The sequence below is a fragment of the Hirundo rustica genome, chromosome 16 (assembly GCF_015227805.2).
Source record: "Hirundo rustica isolate bHirRus1 chromosome 16, bHirRus1.pri.v3, whole genome shotgun sequence".
Classification (NCBI taxonomy): domain Eukaryota; kingdom Metazoa; phylum Chordata; class Aves; order Passeriformes; family Hirundinidae; genus Hirundo; species Hirundo rustica.
The window spans coordinates 13,469,120-13,491,876 of record NC_053465.1 but is presented as its reverse complement, the minus strand read 5'-3'; the positions used below and the strand labels follow the sequence as shown (position 1 = coordinate 13,491,876).

Here is a 22,757-nt window from a genome sequence, read left to right as displayed (position 1 = left end):
ATCGAGCAAGGTTCTGTGTGTGCAATTGGTGTGTAGAAGCTTGGATTTGGGATGCTGATGATTTTGAAGGGGATGGGAAACGAAGGGGCTGTGATACTGGGGTGCTAGTTTGGAAAGTTAAGGAGCTGCTTCTGATGCCTTGTCGGTGACAGGGGAAGGGAGCAAACTGTGTGGGAGTCCCTGCTTTAGTAAGTAAAAGTTTTTCTGAAGGAAAGGAAGGTGTTGCCCACATTTTAGTGAGTTTGTATTTATGGGCAGGGCTTGATCAGTGCATGAACACCCAAAAGCTGAGTGAAAAACCTGGATGGTTCCCTCTTCTGAAACTCAAGTCTCCAAAAGCTTGGGACCTCAGCTGAAACCAAGCTCTGGTGTGCTTCGGAGGCAATGTTGGGTTGCTCTGCCTCCATTTGTCCTGGGTCAGCGGGTCCATACGTTGTATGGCAGGGTGGAATTTGCCTAGAATTTGCATGAATGGAAAAAGAGGTCCAGATTGCTATTAGCAGAGAGCCTGTTGTTTGAGCTGGAGGGACATCTTCCTGGGCTGTGGTGGGCTGTCACTTCCTCACACCTGGTTGTGGAAGATGACAGAAGGAAGAGAGCTGGCAAGGCAAGCTGCCTCCAAGGGCTCTGAATTACTCAAGCATTTACTAAGCCATTGTTTCAGTCAGTATTAGGAGTTTTGAGATTGCAGTTAGGAATTTTTCTGTCACTTCCGTCAGTATCATAAGTTCTGTCTCTTTAAAGTGACTTGAAGAAACAGAGTTATTTACACTTATTATGGAAGCCTAAAGCTTCTCATCTCCTTTCCCACATGCCCTCAAATCTGGAGCTTGTTTTTTCCTCCAGGATTGGTATCCAAGCATGTGGAAGCCACCATGCAGGTGCTGCTAGTGGGAGATGGAAAGAAACACCACTGCTTTTTGGTACCCAGAAGCTCCCTTTCTTTAGGAGAGTCTTGTGAAGGGCTTGGAGCCTGAGCTGGGGAAAGCAGGTGTGTCTGGACAAGAACTGGATGTCACTGCTTTTGGAAATTGCTTGTTTTCTGATGCCAAGCAGCTGGAGGAATGCAGTAGTCTGTGCCTCAGGAGTGCCAAGAATAAATTTTGATGAACCAGTGTTCCCATTTAAAAAATATGGAGGGGGAATCAAGCATAAGTAACTGAACCTTGCTTCAAGTAATTGTCTTTTGTTGTTTCTGATGTAATGATTTCCCCTGGAACACAGAGGGGGTTATCTAAACTGCTCAATAGAGAATGACTATCATAAAGAGCAGCAAGCTACAGTTTTGTGGATATTTTGCCACAGACCTGTCCTGCTGAGAGGAGGAGAGATGGCTGGATTTGTACCCTGGTCCATGTAATTAGACCAGGGCCCATATGTCTGAATCAAGGAACTGATCCAGATAAACATTCTCAGCTTGACATTAGCTCAGGCTGACGATAGCTCGGGTACTGCTGAGCTCCAACCAGGTGGCTGGGCTCTGTTACTTAGCTTCAGGCAGGCAGTAGCTGAGCTCTGGAATAAACTTTGGTAGAATATTGGGGTTCAGACAGGCCTTAGTAGAATGGAGTTTTTATATAATTTTTAAATTACATTAAGAGGGGTTAGGGGCTATAGGCAGCATGAGTCTCAACAGCTCTACCTTGGAAGCTTTGGCTCAAGAAGTCCTTGAAGCTCAAGAAGTCCAGGTGTTGGTATTGCAGCTTCCTCTGGAACAGCCCCATGCCCTGTGCCTGTACCAGGAGCTAGCAAGGGGACAGGGAGTTTGACTGCTGGAGGGAATTCACTTTCTGTGGGCTCTCTGTGCAGTTCAGGCTTTGATAACAGTGGGCTGAACTGTATAGGGGTGAATTCCTGTCGCCAGCTGGGCATAGGGCAAGTGTTGGGAACTTGGCGGGAAACAGTTGCTGAAGTGTGAGGTCCTGCTGGTGTGTCAGCAGTGCCCTGGACAGCCCCAGTGACTTCTCTACACATGCAGGCTGGTTTGGTTGTACCACTCTGTTAATATTTTGTCTTCTAGATGATACTAATAAGGATAAAACAGAAGGTTGTTTTCTGACTACAGTCAGGGCCTGATGATGGTGATGTTCAGACTACTGGAGTTCCCATGAAGCTCAAGAGGTGAAAATCTGATTTACACTATGGCTTGTGTAAGATTATGATAAAAATACTGTATCATAACATACGAGTGGAACTAAAAAAACCCCTGAAAACTCAGGAAATATGTGTGAGAATACGGGTGACAGTTAGCTTCAGGTCTCTCTAGGCAAGTGCAAGAAGCAATGCAAAAGAGCACAAATAAAGGACACTTGGAAAAACACAGTGTGTTCAGGTTGAATTGATATTTCTAAAAGCAAATTGTAGATGTACTGCTTTTCTTTGAAGGTGGCAGCAGTTGTGTGGGCAAGACAGATCCAATTTCCACAGGTTGCCTGGATTTCTGAAAGATACACAGTGCTGATAAATGTGAGGTGATGTAAGTAGGGAAGATCTGTGCTGGCATTATATACACAGCTTGGGTTCTTGTCAGGTACAGTGCAATGTGTCTAACAGCTCTCATTTGCTCTGTTCTTGGTGGGGAGACGATGACAGATGACTTCACTGAAATTTATAAGTAACCAGAATTACGTATAGGAAGTGGAGTCAAGAAAGGGCTGCATGGCTACCTCAATTGGGAGCAGGTGTGTGTGTTCTGAAACAATGTTCTGATGAGGCACAATGTCTGTCCGTCTGGTTGGTTTTAATTTAAAACATGTCCTGGCAAAAAATCTTGTAAACCATCTACTGGTGATGGGAGACTGTCCCTTCCTGAAGGTCTGGGGCTAATATTTTTTGGTGAATAAGATGTTCATTGATTAGGGACAAGTGTGGACTGCTTGCCATTTGCTGGATGCAGTTGAAAGAGGAATGTCTGCATTTGGAGGCCAAAAGTTGTCCTCTGGGTGGCCAAGGATGCAGGAGAAACCTTACTGAGGAGGGAGGAAAGAATTTGGTGTTGTGTGAGAAATGGGCCAGGACTGGGTAGAATGCTTTTCTTGTGTGTAATGAGGCAGTGGCATCTCCTGCAAAGTGTTCTTTAGGGCTTGGTGTCAATTGCCTTTGCCATCATAGTGAGTGAATCAAATGTGTGAAATGCCTGAAGAGTTCCAGTGGCTGAGACAGTGCCAATCTGCTTAGGGGGAATTTGTGGCCGGAGTATGCTTGCATTATTCTTGGGCTCTTCTCTCCTGTCCTGGGATGCACTGCAAAATCTTAAAGGACGTGACTGGGGACTTGTGGAGACCAATGCCTGTAGTTCCTCAGTCTCTGTCCTTGTCTCCCTCTTCCCCAGCTGTCACATGCAGTGATGGACAGTTTTGTTCCTTCATAAGCCACTTCTGGCTTCTCTGGAGTGTGCCCACATGAGCAGGTGTATTTTGAGCAACTGTCTATTTCTCCTTGATTCTCTGACAGAGAATCATTGAGGTTGGTTGGAACATCTTGAGTTCATCGATTCCAACCCTCTCCTGAAACAGGAACATGTAGAGCAAGTTGCCCAGCACCATTTCCAGTTGGGTTTTGTATATCTCCAAGAATGGAGATTCTGCCACTTCTTCGGGCAACCTCTTCCAGTGTTTGACCATGCCCAAGCTGCTGTAAGAAATAAACAAGATCTGTCAAGGCTGGAGGTGAAGGAGGTAGGGAAGGAGAGTGGACTTCTCTGATAATACAGCCTGGATCCCTATGCAAGGGACAGCGTCCTTTGCTCTTCCGGTTCACTTGGTAATAGAGACTAGAGTTTCTTACATCATGAGTGACATCAAGAGTCAGGGGTTATGGAGAGAACCTAATGGAATTTGGTATGTGTGACCCAGAGACTGGAGGGATCTGTTCTGATGATTTCAAGTGAAAGCCTTAGTTGTTATCTGGGAGGGTTGTGTTTGCACTTGTTCAGTTTTACCTAGAGAGGTATGAACTGGATTCTTTTTCAGTGGCACAGGACCACTCTACCAAATGGAGAGTGGATCCAGTACGTGATAGATGAGTTTGATCCCAGGGCACACTCACCTGCAATTTTGATTTGGGTCTCTTGTGGCATTATCATCATTAAGCTCTTGTCAAGCATAGGGACTACCTGATCTGGAATCTGTGTTTCCACAGGGAAAAATGGAGTTGTTTTGGTGTGCTGAGGTGTGTGGATTGCCAGCAGAGGTGGGTAGCACAGCCCTGTGCAGAGGAAAAACTTGACAGAGGGAGGACAGAACCCTTCTTGGGGTCAGCGTTGGCCATCTCTCAGAGTCTTCCAGTCACCCTCTGAGTTCTTTGAAATCTCTTTTCCAAACTCTTTGTGTAGCTTGGTGTTTTTTTTGTTTTTTGTTCTTTTTTTCCCTTTACTTGAAGGTGGATGAAGAAGCCTCGATGTGGAGTTCCGGATCATCCCCACCTACGTCGCAGCCGGAGGAAAAAGCGGTATGCACTCACTGGCCAGAAGTGGAGACAGAAGCACATAACCTACAGGTACAGCCCACCCCTCCCCCTGTTTGATGAGGAAAAAATGGTCTGTGTTTGTTTGGCATGCAGAATTTGTAAGTACTTTTAAATTGAAACTGCATCCTCCCTGTAATGTCTAGTCCAGGCTCTCATTCTCACAATGTGGTGGAGGAGAATACTATCAGAGCACTGGAGTAACTGAAGAGTCTGTTATCAATTAGAAAGTGACTGGTCAGTAAAGGCACATAAATCGCAGCCATCAGTTGTGTAATTTTGGGAGAAAAATCTTAGCAAAACCCTTTTTCTTCTGTTAGAAATCTAAGGCTCTAACCTTTAGATCATGTGTCGCCTTTAACAAACCATTAAAGCAGAAGGAACATCACTGTTTGAGGATGAGATGCTTTCTCCTCCTGATTTGCAGCATTTATTTTTGCAGAGGTTTTGCTTTTGCTCCTGTAGTAGAGCTCTTGCTTATGTCCAGACTTAAGCCAGCTAAGGTTAGGCCATCTGGGGTGAGCTACTGATGTTGAGGGAATGTTGCAGAGGGGCAGTTGTTTCCCAGAGATATGTTCTGAGTCAGTCGGGCTGTGAGCTTCTGAAAGGCAGTTGCCGAAAGATAGCTGGTGGAGGTTTCTGGCAATAGGAATGTCACTTAAAATTAACTCACTCTCTAGTTGAAATTACAGCCTTTTAAATTTTTTGGAGGGGGAAAGGAGATTACAAAGGAGTGAAAATTAGAGATGTAGTCATTAAGGAGAAGAACTGAGTAAGGCTAAGACAGAAACAAAGTCTGCAGTGAAGAGGTATAATTGTGAGTGATCAGCATGGGGAAAATGCCAGAATGTGCAGGAAAGGACGTGATGGTGTGAAGGGGAAGAGGATCAGGGACTTGGGCCCTCTGTTGCTTCTGCCAAGAATTCTGAGAACGGAGGAGGAGGGTACTTCAAGTAACAGTGAGGGACTGCAGAGACTGGGAGGAGGGACTTGTTCTGGGGACTAGTTCAAAGCTTCCACCAATAATCATTATTTTAGCCCAAATTGTAAGGGGGTGCTTTCTGTATGTGGATGGCTGAGAATGACATCCTTCTTCTAACCTTTTCTGGACCTTAGGGGAAGGTGGTATGGAAATATAAATAAAACATAGTAATATAAATAAAATATGTCTTAAGCATATACATAAGCAAGAGAAGCAGATTGGCAGATGGCTGCACTGCTGCCCTTGTCGAACCAGTAATTGTTTAGCTTTCCAATTTTAGTATTTGCAGCATGCATTCAGGTGATGGGTGTTTCGATTCACCACTGAATGTGTTACAGTGTGTTTATATTAAATTGAGCCAGCTTCATTAAAGACTGAAAATAGTTCCCACGACATAGATACTTCATATTCCGCAAGTTTAATAGATCATGAGGCTATTATATGCACATGCACAAAAAACCTCATGAACCACATTTTTAACATAAAGTTTAGAATTATGGGACATTTATGTGCAGTTAAATGCCCCTCACTCTCTCCAAACTCTGTATCTTTAGCTGTCATGGACTGGGCCGCACAAAACTGGCAGATCCATCACTCTTATGAGCTCTAAAATATTTTAAGTAGTTCGGAGAATGAAGCGGGTCATGTAAGTAAGGTTATGTAGTTTACTGGAAGTTTGTTTAGTGGTCACGTCTTCTTCATGTTATAGATTCCATCTTAGCATAACTTCAGACAAAATCTGAAGTAATTTACTTTTTTAAAAAAAGTTACTCAGCTGTCTACACCCAGATTTGAAAGGTTTTTAGCAAGAGATCCCAAATCAACCAAAGCATTATGAAGATTCTTGTTAATAAATGTAGAGTTCAGATCAGGGTGGTAATTCTCTTGGTAACTTTCTTTGTAACAGCAAAACTTTGCATGCCAGAGTAGTGTCTGCAAAAAACTTCCCTTTGGAAGTTGAAACTGTGTGGCTATATATTGGTAAGTCTCAAATGCATTCTGCAAATTGAAACATCTCTTCTTTCTCATTCCCACAGTGTACACAACTACACCCCCAAGGTTGGCGAGATTGATACAAGGAGAGCCATTCGTCAGGCCTTTGATGTTTGGCAGAGAGTGACACCACTTACCTTTGAAGAGGTCCCTTACCATGAAATTAAAAATGACAGAAAGGAGGCAGATATTATGATATTTTTTGCTTCTGGTTTCCATGGAGACAGTTCTCCCTTTGATGGAGAAGGTGGATTCCTGGCTCACGCTTACTTTCCTGGACCAGGAATTGGAGGAGACACTCACTTTGACTCAGATGAGCCATGGACCCTGGGAAATTCTAATCATGATGGTAAGAGTGCAGATCATCTTTCCCAGCAAGGATAAGTTGGATGCAGACACACTGACAAGCTTTCAGCTAGAAAGTATTTGCTTGGTGGAACTTCTGCATCCCATACAGAGGTTCAGATGCTTTCTAAATATGTATTCTATCTTAAATGGGAAAAGAATATTATTAGTTTGTTTGTGGCTGTGCATGGTGTGACTTTCAGGAGTGGACAGAAGAGCATGTCTGCTGGCTTCTTATATCTCTCAAGATTTGGGCCTTAATTGCTACAAAACCCACAACTCTGGGAGGGGAAAGTTGTAAAAAAGAGTGTTGAAATTGTATCATATGGAATACTTTCCAAGGGCAATTAAAGTTAGTTGTAAAGATGAATGGAAAGTTGAGAATGAAGACGTTTGAATGTCAATTTGTTTTGATCCATATTTGTTTTCTCACACTCTGGAATTCCTTATCCTGTCAGAGTTTGGGTCTGGCTGATTAGTTAAGGAAGACTGATGATTGGGACAACTGTTTTTATCTTACTAAGCATGAAGAGTTTCTACATCTTTCGAGCTTTATCTTACTCTCTAAAGGCAATGAGCCCTTTCTGTTCTATTTTCAAACCTTTGATTGAGAATAGTGATGCCTTGTAAAAAGTGTAGGCTGATAATCAGAATTTCACAGTGGCCTCACAAAATATCTCTCCAATTTCCACAGTCCTAATGGTTTGGGAGGAATTACATGTCTTTAAGCCTTTAGGGATCCAAAATCATGTTTTGATATTTTGATAAGGATTAAAAGTTTACTTGGACTGTAAATATGTCTTGATTTTTAAACTGTATAAAAACAGCAGTGTTGTTGTGCCCATGATGCCCAAGGACATATGCAGAGGTGATGTCTTTCATTAGACCAAACAGTGTAGTTTGAAAAGAAAAGCTTTCATGCACACAAGCCACCTTCAGACCTAGCCTAAAGGTGACTTAAGGTGCTTTCAGACTGGATTGCAAATGGGGAAAATTTGCAGAGTTGTGAGTTGGTATCAGATCATCTTTGACAGGAAATGGAGCTGTCAGGTTCAGTGAGGGAGTGCTAATTTGTAGGAAAGCAGAAATGATATGATACTTGCCTTTGTAGGGAAAGAGAAATAATGTTTCCTGGCATGTGTAAAAGACTAGAGGAGGTGTAGGCTGAGAAAGAGAGAGGTGGGGTGTGGAAAAAGGGAATGTATGGAGACTGGGGGAGGTTAGAGTGTGACCAAGAAGCACTATTTTGCTGTCTTGAAATCTTAGGAATTTTTATTCCTAGGTTTGTGGCTGGAGAGCTCCCTCCAGGATCGGGAGTGACAGATAGTCAGAGACCGAGTGGTTACCTTGTGAGAGCTGCAGCAGCAAGGTGTGTTTGTGTGTGTCAGTGCTCTGTGCCACTTCAGCCTGGTCTCAGTAGTTATTTGAGCTCAGCTATGGTAGTGTGGGAGGCCCAGGTATTGGATATGACTTCCCAGGAAAGCCCATGTATGAGACCTGGGAGTGCTGGTGGCTGGGGTAGAAGGTCCTTACAGAAAGGGGGAAAGGAAGGTTTCGACAAGTTGTACTTGTTTTTTTCTATTCTCATTTTCTGCACAGAATGTTTCCTACTGAGCTAAGCTTAACAAGGTTGGGAGCCAGCTTATAGACTGGCAGATATGGCTCTGCAGAACATTTTCCATCCTTTGGTAGGATGTTCTACCACAGGTGATCACTTCTTCGAGGATTTTTTTTTTTTTTTTTTAATGCAGTTTTTAGGATGGTGTTTGAGAGCAGTGCATACAATGAGTAGAGGGTCTCTGGTCTCCCTTTTTATAAAAGTTATTTTTATGCTATTCTTATCCATGTGGCTCTTTCAAAAACATGATATATTTCTCTGCTGTGCTGTGTGACTGTTATGAGTGGTGTCCTCAAAGTTCATGAATTGGTATTTGAGGGGCTGGTATGCACTTTGTGTAAGAATTGATAGAAGGAAAAGAAGAAATTGAAATGTCCTTTTCAGAGGATCTCACCTGTGTATGTGCTTTCAGATTACTGTGCTGCATAGACTGGGCTGCACAGGCTTTTTTAAAATGTCACCAGTGAGGATGTTGAGAATGGTGGGGTTGTATTTTACCCTTCCACCTAGGGGAAGTGTTGATGGTAGAAGGGGAATTTGATTTTTTGAGAGTGACATGGGTAAGGCTGTAGTCAGAGCATTATGGAAGTGTTGTGTGAGGAATTTGGTTTTGCCTGCATCCTTATCTTTGGTATGCAATTGTGAAGGTGTTGTGCTTCTTCACTGGATGATCCAGGCCTCTTTAGGGAGGGGTTTCCTTCTGTTTTACTATTCCTTGTCACTGGAGCATTCACTAGCTTCAGGTTCTCCCCTCTGATGTGTTCTATTTGAAAGGCTTTTAGCAGGGCTTGAAGAGTTTCTTCTTGGTCAGGTGTTTCCTGCTCAGTTCACTGCCAATTTTTGTTGAAAATAAGGCATTAGTGGGGACAATATAATCTCTTTAACAAGATTATTTCTTCAAGCATGGTCTTGCTTGTCCTTAAGATATGTATTTTGTGGCAATGGGGTTGATCAGTCTGTAATTGAAGAAACCTCAGCGAAAGAATAATAAAAAAAAAAAAACAGTAAATCATTAGCAAAGCTCTCATTTATTCACGTGCAGAAGAGGAACTGGTTTGGCCATTCAGGGTCTGTTCAATGACTGTAAGCGTCTTGAAATAAGATTGAAGTAACAATGGTATCTTTACATCAACCCACAGAATATCACAGTGTAAAATGTTCTGCTCCTGACAAGAATGTGTATTTGCTGAAGGGAAAATTTGAGCAATCTGCCTTGGAGCTCTCGTTGATGAAAGCTTCTGTCTTGTAAAGATGCCTTGTGGTAATCCACTGGGGTTATTGGCAACTTTATCATTGCAGCTAGGGTATAGTTACTTGGTATTTATATACTCATTATCATTTTGCCTTGTCATTATTGTACTGATTTTGCCCTTGTGAACAGCATGGCAAATACCATGTCCCTTAAAATTATTGGTGTAATCATAGTAGCTGTGATGCTGTTGGTCGTCCTCTTGAGCCCTTGGTAATAGGGACACATGCACCAACCCTTCTATTTTCTTCTGCTGTGAAGAATGACCCCTGCATAGGATTTCAAAGTGAATGCAAAGTTTCCTCTCCGCTGGATATTAGTTACAGTTCCACTCAGGCATTCAGTTTCTTTAGCCAAGTAAGACTGTACTTTCAATTTATGGTTGCTGATTTATCTTCATAATTGTACTGCCTTTTCTGGCATTCTCATAAGCAAGCTGTGGAAGATTAATTTAGATGATCTAATGATGAGGATGGGTAAAACCAGGTAGGAGGTTGAACTCCGGGAGCAGCTCTGGGATCATGGGATACAGAATTTGTTTGTTTTCTGGTGACAGTGTTGATGAGAGCAGCTGGAAGCATGAAGCAGAACATTGGAATTTGGAGGAACCAAGGCAAATCAGAGAAGTGATGCAGCAAACAAGATGCAACTGAAAAGTAGGGGGAGTATTTAGAGATAAATTACCTACACAACCCCATGTAAGGAGCAGCTGGCATGGGCACAGTGGTGGGGACTGACCTCGTGTTTCTCCTGGAAGTTGCTCTCCAATAGGAATGAACGTAGCTGTTGGCCTTTAGCTGGTCCCAGACTTGTTAGGCTTTGGTGTCTGGCACGTGGAGGCAGGTGAAGCTGTGCTTGGAGTCCCTGTCTTTCAGCAGGACCTAGGGTGTAGCTGCTCCCCGGCCACGGGGCCCCTCTTGGCTGCTCAGACGCAGCATTTGGTCACCTGCACATGTCAGAGCAGGCTCAGTGTCCCAACCACTGGTTTTATCAGAAGGAACACCAGACTTTTCTGTCCTTCATTGACGTTTTGGGCCTTTTTTTACTTGAAATGTGCTGTAGAAACAGCCAGGCAGGCTTTGAACTGGCCATTTCAAGACTCACAATGCCAATGCATTGCTCAGGCAGCAAAAGCCTGAAAGGGTGAGCACACTTGGCAGTGCTGGAGTCTCTCTCCCTTGGCACCTTACTTGGCTCAAGCATAGAGGCAATGCAGGAAATAGATTATTAACTGGCCAAATCAAGTATTTATTAGCCTTTATATGGAAATAATAATTATAGATGTATGTAACTCCAAAAAGAAATTGAAAAGGAATCCCGAGTAATTGAAAGTTCTGTCAGTTTAAATACCCACGTGACACGTAACAGCTCTTACACACCTCTGACTACTCAAACATTTGTTTAGTCCAGGTTAATTAGAGAAAGTAAATTTTTATCTCCAGATTAACATTACAAATAGTATTAATAGTAATCCCAGGCAAATCTCCCTCTTGGTGTTTTAGAAGCAAAAATGCATGTCACTAACACCATACCACTACATCTGTGGTGTCTGTCAACCCCCTGCAGGTAGATTAGAGAGTCTTTGTAATATTGAAGTAAGGTAAGACCTGGGGTATCCATACTCTGCCAGGGATCACCAGATTTTATTTCTTTTGCCATGCCCAGTGTCTTAAGACCCTCCCTGTCATCTGTTTTCATGTAGCATTGTAGGTGGGAGTGTGCCCAGGACATCCACTTCAGCTCCTTCAGGAAATACCCACAGCTGCTGAGTTATTTCTGTACCAACTCCAGTGTGGCTCAGCTTCACAGCGTGTGATCGTTGTACAGAGTTCATCTCTCAGTGCCTCTCCTCCATACCTGTACCAAGTTTTCTCTGTAAATGTAGGATGACCGCTGTGGCAGCCTTTTGGATGTTGGCAAGAAATGCTGAGCTTTGCTAACAGCAAGTAAACAAATTTTATAATTGTTCTAACTGAGTGTGTCCCTCACAGATCCCAGTGGGTTCCTGCAGAGGCTTCTTTGGAAAGCTTCCTGTTCAAGGCTTCTGAGAGAAAGCCAGCCAAAAATAGTGCCAGAGTTTGCAAGACTCTGGCAGAAGCAGTGCAGGAGATGAGATTTCACAGGTCTAATCCAGTGCTAATTCAGTGCAGGAGCTTCTGTAGAAACTCTGGAGGAAAAGGGCGTGAACCACCTTTGGGAAGGTTCTGTCAGCCACAGAGGTGAGGAACTGGACAGCTTTTTCCCTGTGATTCTGCCACAAGGAGTAGCATTGTTTCAGTGGACATCTACCTGAACAGCAGAGCCTGGAGTCTCCATCTGGACATGGCATATGTTCAGGAACCTGACCAGCTTTTTCAGGACAGCCAAATGTTGTCTGGGCTGATGAATGTGAATATTCAGCAAGGATCTCAAGGAGAAAATTTTGATTGCAGTAGCTAATTTTGGAGCTTACTGACAGCCAGTGATCATGACAGGCCTGTTTGGGGGAATGCAGAGCTTTAAGTTGACGTTCAGTCTGCTGATCAGTGTGTTCAAAGCACTGTCTTCACTGAAAGTTTACTTGTTTCTGTCCTGGCAGTATTAACATCACAAACCTTCTTGATTCTTTGGACCTTCTTCTTTATTTGTGTCCCTGTAAGCAAGATGAAACCAGGGGAGCTGGGCTTGGTCAGCCTAGTGAGGAGGATGAGGAGGAAGCATCTAATAGCAGTCTTCCATCTGAGGAGATATTAGAGAGAGGAGAAGATAGTAGAGAGAGGAGAGAGGCACACTCTTCCTGGAGGTGGAGGAACAGAAAAAGGAACAAAAGATGAGAGGCACAAGCTGCAACAAGAAAAACTCCACTTGGGGTGTAAGGTAAAAACTTATTCACCTACAGAGTGGTAGAACTCAGAGGCTGCACCTGGAGAGGTTGTGGGGACTCCATCCTTTGATACTTTTGGAACGTGGCTGGATGATGTCCTTAGCAGCCTGATGTAGTTTTGAGATGAGCCTTGTGTGAAGAAGGAAGTTAAGCTTGGTGACTTCCAGCCATGCCTTTCAGTCTACAATTTTCCATAATTCTTTAGCACTGCCATAGACACAATTGGAGTTCCTAGAACTAAAAAGCATATTGCAGTTGCTTCTCATGGCAACTCTGAGCCATAACAAGGTATTCAGCTCATAAAATTCAGTTTCTATCAGCTAGTTACCTTCTTAAAACAGGGCTGTTTAATATTGAAATCTTCTGTGAGGGAGGACCGGTGATGCTCACACGTGCATGAAAAGGTAGCTGGCAGTATTTTTTGCCAGCTGTGTGATCCTTTTGAAGAACCCCCTCTGACTGTTTCTTTTTTTTTTTTTTCCCTCTCTCCCTGAATGTACAAGGTTTCTGGAGCATTGACTAGACTAATCTTATTAAAATAGAATGTATATTAGAATATCCAACAGATTCCCTGGTACTAAGGGGGAGGTATCAATAGGTTTGGCTTTTTCTAGGTAGAAACTGGTCATACAGTTCTTCATTATCAAAGACTTCAGGTGTTTCCACCTGGAAACATTGCTGACTAAACAGTATTTATTCTATTTGTTTTGGTGATTACAGTTGTGATATTTTATGTGGAGGGAGGGAACTAAGAGAAATGCAGAGTATCCAGCTGTTACTTTCTATTTGTCTTTGAGATTTGTATTGGCATCCATTTTCCTAGGTTGACTCTCTACTCTCTGCTTGCTCCCCACCTACCTGACTTGTGCAAGTGCAGTGCTTGCTTGGAAAAGAAAATGCACCTTAACCCCTGTACCTTCACCAAGCAAATTGCCAGAACTTGGTTAGTCTTTTCTCCTCGATTAATTCCTGTTTCCTCTGCGTCTTGCCTTGCTTTGTCTCTTTTCTTTCTTATTTTACCACTTTTTCTCATGTTCATTTTCTATGGAAGTACTGAGGCCTGTAATCTACAGAGTGTGAATGCAGTGAGTAACTCACAACAGAGAACATGTGAAATGTTTGTGCTGTTTGGCTGCTAAGAAGATTTTTAATTTTCTTTTTTTTTGATTTCTCAGATACAGAACATCTCCACATCTAAAGAGTTTTGTTCTAACAAATGGCATTTTGAATCCATCACTATTTTTCAGGCTTTTGACACTTGTTGAAAATGAGCATCAGCATTTTCCAGAGCGAAAACCAGAGCTGCTTTGAAGTTACTCACTTAACACAAAAGACCTGGAAGGCTTTCATATGCACATTGGAAGTCAAGTGGGGCATAAATTGTATTAAAATTTCAATTTATTCTCTCAGGCCTTTTGATGATCTATCACCAGGTCATACTGTTGCTCGGTACTTTGTTCACTGAAGACCAGTTCAGTGTTTAATCTCCAGGACATACCTACTTAACATTGGTTTCATCCTGTAGCTGCTTGGAGGGAGAATCATTCCCATAAGCCAGAGCTCTCTCACATCCTGTGTTGAACTGATTTGGGCAAGGATAGAGACACATGATTTCAAGACAGCCAGCCACAGTAAAAAGAAATCAAATCAGGCAGCTTAAATCAGCAGCCTTTTGAGATTACAACCCTGTCCTGTCAACCTAGAGAAGAGAGGAAGCCCATCAGCACACAGGAAAGATTTCTGTCTTCAGATTCTCCTCTCCACCCCTGGACAATCTCTCTGTAAGTAGTGCTTTCTTTTCGTGTGTTTGCTGTCATTCGACAAACACAGCCGTGGCTTCACAATGCAGGCTGGATTTTAAAGTTTGGCAGTGCTAGTAATTGATTATAGCAGAAATTAATTAATAAGGGTCATCTCCAAATTCCAAATTTTCAAAACACTGTACTTGTAAATAACACCTGATGGTACTTGTCAATACACCTGATGTTCACAGTGTTCTTAAAAGAATAATGTTATCCCATTGCATTTGTTAGTAGTCATTCAATACACAGAGTATGAATATAGTTATGTAGGTATTTGGAATCCTATTGATTTCTGTATAATCAAAGTAAAGTATTTTACTTCTTTTCACAGAGAATTAAATACTTCCTGGGATTCACAGGAAAGAGCCAATAAGGATCAAAATTATGTGTCATTTCCTTTAAAAGGATGAAAAACAAACCAGCTATGAAGAAAGCAGGTCGCAAGAATCAAGGTGAGCCAAAAAGTCTCTTTTTATCAGTTTCCTTTTGTGAAGCAGAAACTGATGATGTGAAATGAGCCAAAATAGAACAGTGTCTTTAATTAACTTGCTGCATTCCACTTGCTGAAGGGGGGAGGACAAAAACAACAGGCCATTGGGAGGGAAAAAAAAAAAAGAAAAATAGAGGAATTCTTGAAAAGAGTTTGCAGGTCACCATAGGCAGAGGTGAATTGTAACATCAGCAGGGAAATGACACCCAGTACTCTGGATTTTGACATCACATGTGAGCACCAAACTTGGGAGTGGCTTAAATTCCTTTTTTCTTTTCTCTCCTGTTTCTGAGGGAGAGCTCACAGTTTGAATACAGTTTGACTAGTATTGCCTTCTCTACCCAAATCCAGCAAGAATATGACTCTGGGGGGGAGATCTCTTCCATCCCACTCTCTTGTGTCTCAGTCCTACTCAGTCTTTACAGCCCCATCAAGAACTTCTGTGTCAGGGAAGGACAAAGACAGAAAGTCTCCTGTTCTAGGGAACACTCTCGCTGTGGCACAGAGCGACTCTCATAGCTTCCAGAACAACATTTGTTCTGTTGCCAGCATCAGGAATTAAATATCATTTCAACCTGATGGGCAGAAAAGGATTCCAATTATCACAGACTGGATTGTCCACACTGCTTTTTCCAAGACCTGGGGGTTTTTAGTCATCTTCCAGTGTTTCCACAGCTGGGTTCAGGACTGAATTCTGTCAGTAGACTCTGCTGTATTTAAATACTTTTAAAATACAAATAGCTCCTCTTCAAGACTAATGCAATGAAAGTCATATCTATTTTTTTTGTGTTTCTGTGATTTTTTTTTTTTTTTTTTTTTTTTTTTTTTTTTTTTTTTTTTTTTTTACTGCTTTACCATGTGTTCTACCAAATTCTCTGCTGGTATAGGCAAATAGGAATTTTCATTTTGAGATTAGTAATTCTTTAATATTAAATTGTTTATGGAATTACAACCTCCATTTGTGAAAGTTGGGGTAAATTTTTCAGCTGAACGCTCTTACTCCACTGACTGTCATGCCGCTGAGCCAGCTGAAATGGCATGACTGCCCCTGTCTCTGGCTGTCCACTCTGTCAATTTTGGTCTCACCATTCAAGACCATTAGTTTGTATTTTTCCTCTGAGTTTCTACAGGAGGTTGTCCTCATAGTGCCTTCTGTGTGCACCATTACTAAGGTGTATAGCACAGCTACCAGCCCTGATTTGCACACAGCCTTTTGGGCAATAAAGGCAAATAACCGTTCATGTTGGTAACATAATGTGGTTCTTTGTTCTTCTGCAGTCCCTTGGTCTCTTGGGGGGTCGGTGTAACATGGCTGTGGTACAGTTCCTTTTAAAACTGCAGATCATTCCTTTCTCCAGGGAAGCTGTTTAGACACTTCTCAGAGTTTTCATTAATTCCTTAAGAAGCAAAGTACATGTTCATTGCTACATGTAGCAATAATTGCTTATGAACAAAGTAACACCTGTATTTCTTTTTAACATGTATTTTCTTCCTTTCTAGAAAAACCGTTTTCCACAGAATTCCAGAGCAGTATCACCCCTTCTTCAGGGTCTTCAGAAGATTGAAAAGCTTTCCTTGAGCAGAGCATGTTGTGGGGATGAATGGAGGAGCACAGACAAACCACATGTTCTTCTGTTGGACAGGTCAGACCTACCAGGTCTGAAGATGCAAGAACCGAGGCATAGCTTAGAGTAGCCCTAAAGCTTCTTTAAGTTGTGCTTGGGAAACAGTTGTCTCTACGTGGCTGCTGGGGTGGAAGGGATCATTCTAGTGTATTTAAAGCATGTTTAGTTCACACCATCTCTTTTGTAATTACATGAGGCATGCTATTGTCACATGCAATCACCTGACTTCTTCAGTATCATTCTTACTTTAATAAAATTTCAAAATATAACCTTAATATGTCTTCTTAATTGTGTTTGAGTACACTACAATATGTAGATGTGTTGGCAGAGTGATACGGTTCATAAAGTATAAAACTAACATGACAAAGAGCAGAGATTCAGTCTCTTTTCTGCTGTTAACCAGATATGCAATATTATTTGTACTTCTGTTGTCTTAGAGGCTGTGTCCTGGATTTACAGTCCCCAGTGCTGTGTGCTCTCCAGAGCCTGCCCACATGCTCAGGGATAAACTCTGGTGGCAATAACTGATAGCAGTGCCCTAAGGAGTCCCTGTGTCCTGCTGCTGTGAACTGACAGGCATTTCAGCAAGTGGCTTTGCTGACCTACAGGAATTATTCAGTGAGTTACTTAGCCAAGTAAAGCATTTTAGTATGGATTTTCATAGTTAAAAGGAATGACGCTGTACAAGAAGGCATGTGCTGGCAAATTCACAAAGTAAAACTGTCTCAAGGTGTCTGTTACCTATTGAATGGTTTTTCCAGAGGAAGATTGAAATCGAAGAATCAGGAGGGATGGAGTTTTAGAGTTGAAGGAAGTTCATATATAAATAGTTTATCTATGACTCCAATATTCTCTGTGCTCTTGCAATAAAATCGTGTGTTTCTTTACTCTGCAGGGAAGGGTAGAATGTTACAAACAATTTGAGAGTCCTTTCACCAAAGATCTGGGGTTGATGTGTGATTATATTGCAATCTATCTACAGTAAGTTAGCTCATCTGGGATCACACCAGCTAATGAGGTTTATCCTGAACACAGATTGTTTCTAATTAAGAAAATTCATCTTAAACCTATGTTTCAACTTGTATAGAGCCATTGAGCTGGTTGTAAGGTAAGCAGTGTATTCACCTGATGTGGCATCATGGTAATGGAAGATGGTTTTATACCTCAATTGTCATTTTCTGTGGTGATAGCACTGTGCTGGTAAGGAAAACACATCAGCAACTTCAAAGCTAAATCAACTGTGTTTCTTTGTGTTTAGCATAGCAGGTCAAACTATTTGACTCAGTGAGCCGACTTACTTCCGCCAGTCTTACAGGGTCATTCTCTTTCTGATGCTCAGTGGTGGATTTTTGGCTGCCTCCTGAGAGCCAGGAAGGGGGAAGCTCAGGCAGGTCTCTGACCAGACCTGTTTGTTTTGTGTAGATGGTGCAAATGAGCAAAAATCATTGTATTTCTCATGGGACTATTTCCTCCAAGTACATACAGATCTTTCTTAACCCTGCTGTCTTACCCAGGTGCCTGGGATACTCTGAGTGAAAGTTCTTGTTACTTGATCTTGGGGGAGTGGGTTAAACAGGAAATTGGGGAGCTGTATCCCTAAAACTTGTTGCTTAACAATATTATTGATATGTAGTGACCCTTCAAGAGAAAACAGGATGATGAATCCAGAGCTGGATTTTTGAGAACTTCTGAAATGGTCTTAAGACTTCTTTCTCCCATCTCCTCTCGTGAAATGCTGTCTCATTTGTTCTCTGAGAATTATGTAATCGTCTCTGACCTGGGACCCCCTTAGAGTGTACAGCAGGATTGAGAAAGGAGATGACAGGGGCATGCTGGAAGGAAAAGATCAACAGATGTGTCTGGGAGGAGGCTGGAATAGAAAGATGAGAGGATTAAACAGTGGTGAGAAATTTTTGGCCAGGGCAGAGAGCAGAAGGAGACGGAGCTGTATGTGCTTCTGCCATGACTGCCTTTCAGCAAAAGCAGATGAGAAGCAGCCACGGCACTGAGAATCAGGGTACTTGGAGAGAACTAACAGGAGCTTCTTATCTTGCTTTCTGTGGAGGTCAGTTCACTTTCTAGGAATTCTCTTGACCTCTATTTCATCTGCTCCAGCCACCATGCCAGGTTTGTCACTGCTCTGGTTTGGGTGGTCTCTTGGCCGTGGAGGAGGAGAGCTTTTCCACTCCACTCCACCTTTGACTTGCCTGCTGTGGCTGTACTGGAACTGGGACAGTTCATTTCTTTGAGAGTTTCTTACCTCTAGTTGCAACAAAGCCTCCCAGCCAGCATTTTCTGTGTTCTGTGACATCCTCACACACAACTGCCAGTCAGAACGGTGATTTAAAACTGGACAGCAGCAGCTGTTTTCCACAGCTGTGTTTCCAGGAACTAGCATTTCCTAAGCATAGCTAGGAAAAGGTGTGTTTCTATTCCGTCATGGAAGAGCTGGTTGGCCTGACCACCATGGTGGTTGAGGTACTTCTTCAGGAATGAGCCCTCATCTTGCTGATCATCACAGAACTCTTACTGGTTGTCTCACTGGTGATCAAGGTACAAACAGTGATGATCTGCTGGACCTGATAGCTGAAGAAATGTGGGTAGTGTGAAGATCACTTGCATCCTTGGCTGCAGTAACTGCGAGATGGAGAACTTCAGGATATGTTTCAGAGGAGTTGCATGAGATCAGTACTGACTAATACCTTGATGGAATGACATCAGTGATACAGCAGAGTGTACATTCAGTGAGTTTAAAGATGACAGGAAATTTGGAGGAGTGGTTGATAACACTGCCTGGTGATGCTGTTGTTCAGAGACCTTGAGAGGCTGGAGGAACAGGCTGACAGGAGCCTAAGAAAGGTGAGCAAGGGGAAATGCACAGCCTTGCCCCTGGACTGTTAGTGGCCCAGAGACTGGGAAGTAGCTTTACAGAGAAGAACCTGGGGCTCCTGGCTGACAGCAAGTTGAACATGAGACAGCAGCACAGAAGGCTGACAGCATCCAGGGATACCTCTGGAAGAGCATTGGCAGCAGGTCAACGCCAGCAAGATGGCACATCCAGAGTGCCCTGTGTGCAGCTTCCCAGTATGGGAAACTTGACATTCAAAATCTGATAAGACAAGCTGCTTTACTTGACCTTGCTTGAGCTAGGCATGGGACCAGACCACCTCCAGAGGTGCCTTCCAGCCTCAGCCATCCTGTGAGTCTGCGGGATTTGTTTTCCACCTGTAAAGTGGGCTGGCATTTATTTTGGGCAGAAACAAGTGATTGAAAGCTATTTAAAACTAATTTAACTTAAGATAGTGCCTGATCTTATGCTCCTGGTAAAGGTTTAGCCCATAGAGGCAAGTCACTTCCACAGATTTGTATGTAGAGTTACAGAGAGACGAGTTCTAGACCTGCTGGCAGCACAAATACTGCAGATACTTTAGCAAGGAGGAAAACGCCACCAAGGGAAGGGGAGGGAAGATGTTCCTGAGCACGGGCACAGACTGTGAGCCTGTGGTTGAGTGATGAGCAGAATGGCATGAGCTCAGCTCTGTATTGAGTGACCTTTACTGTGGACTTCCACGTGTACGTAGTTGTAGCAGTGAAAATGATGCTTTCATGAGCATTTAGGTGATACAGGAGACTAAGTCCATTCGATTTTGCAAAAGGGCATAGAATCTCTGAATCCCATTTGGAATCTGCTTGCATCTTCTAAGCTTGAGTATTTTTGAAAACCCATGAAGAGTGATCGTTCCTCTGAAGTTTACCATAAAACTACTTCATGGGTTTTATACTGTGCTGTTGGACATGGTATTGATTTGTTCTGCACATGCCAGATCTTTCAGCAGTAGATGAGAGAAAAAATTACTAAGTAAGTCTCCATTTGAATTTCCCAAATACAGAAATTCTAAAATTTTACATAAGTATGCAGTTAAATTTTAGGCTGTATATGGTTTTGGAAAATTGTATTTAAAAATTATTTGAAATGCATTTGTATATTTTAACATGTTTTGCATATTCAGATGCTTTCACCCTCCAACTCAACTGTTTGGAGCATTTAACTGTTCTGGGGTGGTAAGTGTGGCTGGGGGAGCACTGTTTGATACTGACTTCAGGTATCTTCAGATGGCTGGCAAAGCTTCCTGCTGCAGAGGCTCACAGACCCCTGAAGCTGCTTGGTCATGTTTTTATGGGGAACAGTAACTACTTTATGGGAAGTAACTATTTAAAAAGTGGAGATGGTTCTATTGCACCTCCTGTCTCAGGGAGAACTCAGGGCAGAACTGAGCTTTGGTACCAAGGCAGGTGCAGTTGGAAGTGTGAAGAAGCTCTTTGGAGAGGCTGCAGAGCAGCCACTGAACTGCCACTGACAACTGATTGCAAGTGTCTGATGGCAAGTGCTCTTGGCTTCTGCCTTGCCAAAAAAAACCCAAAAAACAAAACAAAACAAAACAAAACAAACAAAAAAAACCAGAAGAGCCCAAATTCAGGCAGAATTGAGGGCTCAGACATTTTACTGCCATGAGGAGACCCTTACATCAGTCCCTGTTGGCTGTGTCTTCATCCTACACAGCATTGCCTGGGTCACTTTCCAGTGCCCTTATGGAATAGGACATCCAGGGACCACACTAGATCAAAGAGAAGAGGGTCCCAGGCCCATGGGACTGAAGAGGAATGTGTGCCTGTAGAGTTGAAGGTACCTCTACTTCACACTGCTCCCAGCTTCTGCACCAGACAGGGCTCCTCATCCCTTCTTCCTGTCAGGAAGAATCCTGACCCTTCTTTCTTCCTTCATCCTGTCTTCCACCACTGGGATCCAGCCCAGCCTTTTCCCTGTGTGGGAGTGGGGCAGTTTGTGCTCAGCTCCTGCACACGTGGCAGTGCCAGGGATCCACCAGAGTAAAAGCACATTGGGGAGCCCGTGCTGGAGGAGATGGGGCTGCCCACATGGGACAGTGAGTGTTATGCTGGTCTTCTCTGTCCTTCCTCCTGCCTTGCCAGGTGCCTGCAGCCTCCCTGATGATTTGTTGGTCCAGGGCAGATCAGAGCATGGCACCAGAGGACACAGAAGGGGAACAAAGCACACACCCTACCACTGATCAGCAGACTGTTCGTGCTCTCACCTCTCCTGGCAGCACTCAGATAAGGAGCCAGTGGTATCAGAGTGACCATTTTGTTGGCCATTTTCCGTAAATTCTCTTCAAAAGAGTCCACAGTCAGTATCCTTTCACTCCAGGCACTGCCTGTTTTACCTGCTCTGGGGCTGGCAGCCTCAGGCCCATTCCGTGACAATGGCTAAAGGCTGTGCAGACTTTTGGGACTAAAACCATCTCCAGGAGCTGACCTGCTGTGCAGTAGGAGGGCACAGCATTTGTTTCTGGCTTTATGGGCAAGAGGGTGTTGGGATGGCCTCAGGCTGTGGCTGTGTGCTAACCTGGCTGTGCCTTCCTCCCACAGGGAACGATCTCTTCCTGGTTGCAGTCCACGAGCTGGGGCATGCTCTGGGTCTGGAACATTCCAATGATCCCAGTGCCATCATGGCTCCTTTCTACCAGTACATGGAAACGCACAACTTCAAACTGCCCCAGGATGACCTCCAAGGAATTCAGAAAATCTATGGTGAGCAACCCTAGGTACTTCTTTACTTACACCAAGTTTGAGCCCAGGGAGTATTTTACAATTAGCCCCCGCATGCCTGCAGATGTTGGGCTGCATTTCCTGCCAGAGCTGAGTGAGGAACTGTTTAAAGCCCTTGATCCAGGACTAAGAACCAGATGACTGCGCAAGTCAGGATAACCAAACCTCTGTGATCCCACTGCTGCTCCATCCCTCGCTGTGTCCCCAAATCAAGGAGTGCTGCAAAGGGAAGGACAGGCTTTGCTGTACCCAAGGCTTGCCCATTAGGAACAACCAGTGCAAATAAAGGAAAAGAATGCAAAGAGCCTGGAACGTTAAAGAAAGGTAAAATGTATTTATGCACTCTTTTTTTTTTTTTCCTCAATATATATATAAGGTAAGCAAAAGAAAGTTTGTATCTGCTTAGGGAGTGCTTTGCTTCTCTTAATCTCCAGCTGAACATGTTTTACAGTGTGTGCCAAAAGGTATTGGGCAAATAGAAAAACAGGGGAAAGGGGCAGAGAGATTATGGGAGAAAACCAAGGGGCTGCAGATGTTGTGGTGCCCTGTGATGGGATCATGGATACCAGGGTGTGAGGACAGGAACTTGGAGACTTATTGGCTGAAGGGGACTCAGAGCAAAGAGAAATCCAGGTTTTAGGAGCTCAAGGGAAGACTGAGACTAATGGCCACAGTCTGTGATAAATAGGTTTCGTCAAACA

General features: G+C 43.3%; 1 protein-coding gene and 1 long non-coding RNA gene across 3 annotated transcripts in view; both read left to right on the top strand.

Annotated features, from left to right (window-relative positions):
• Window positions 1–22,757, top strand: part of MMP24 (matrix metallopeptidase 24) — a 41,955-nt gene that overhangs the window by 2,985 nt on the left and 16,213 nt on the right. For both annotated transcript variants that reach the window (XM_040079692.2, XM_040079693.2), the window contains 3 exons: window positions 4,381–4,497; window positions 6,484–6,788; window positions 21,877–22,038. In XM_040079692.2, coding sequence (XP_039935626.2) covers window positions 4,381–4,497; window positions 6,484–6,788; window positions 21,877–22,038 — 584 coding nt within the window. The remainder of the gene's footprint in view (window positions 1–4,380; window positions 4,498–6,483; window positions 6,789–21,876; window positions 22,039–22,757) is intronic.
• On the top strand, window positions 13,187–16,651 carry LOC131378663 (uncharacterized). Its single transcript, XR_009208354.1, has 4 exons — window positions 13,187–13,457; window positions 13,762–14,295; window positions 14,648–14,768; window positions 16,307–16,651. It is a non-coding gene; the product is annotated as an uncharacterized LOC131378663 (long non-coding RNA).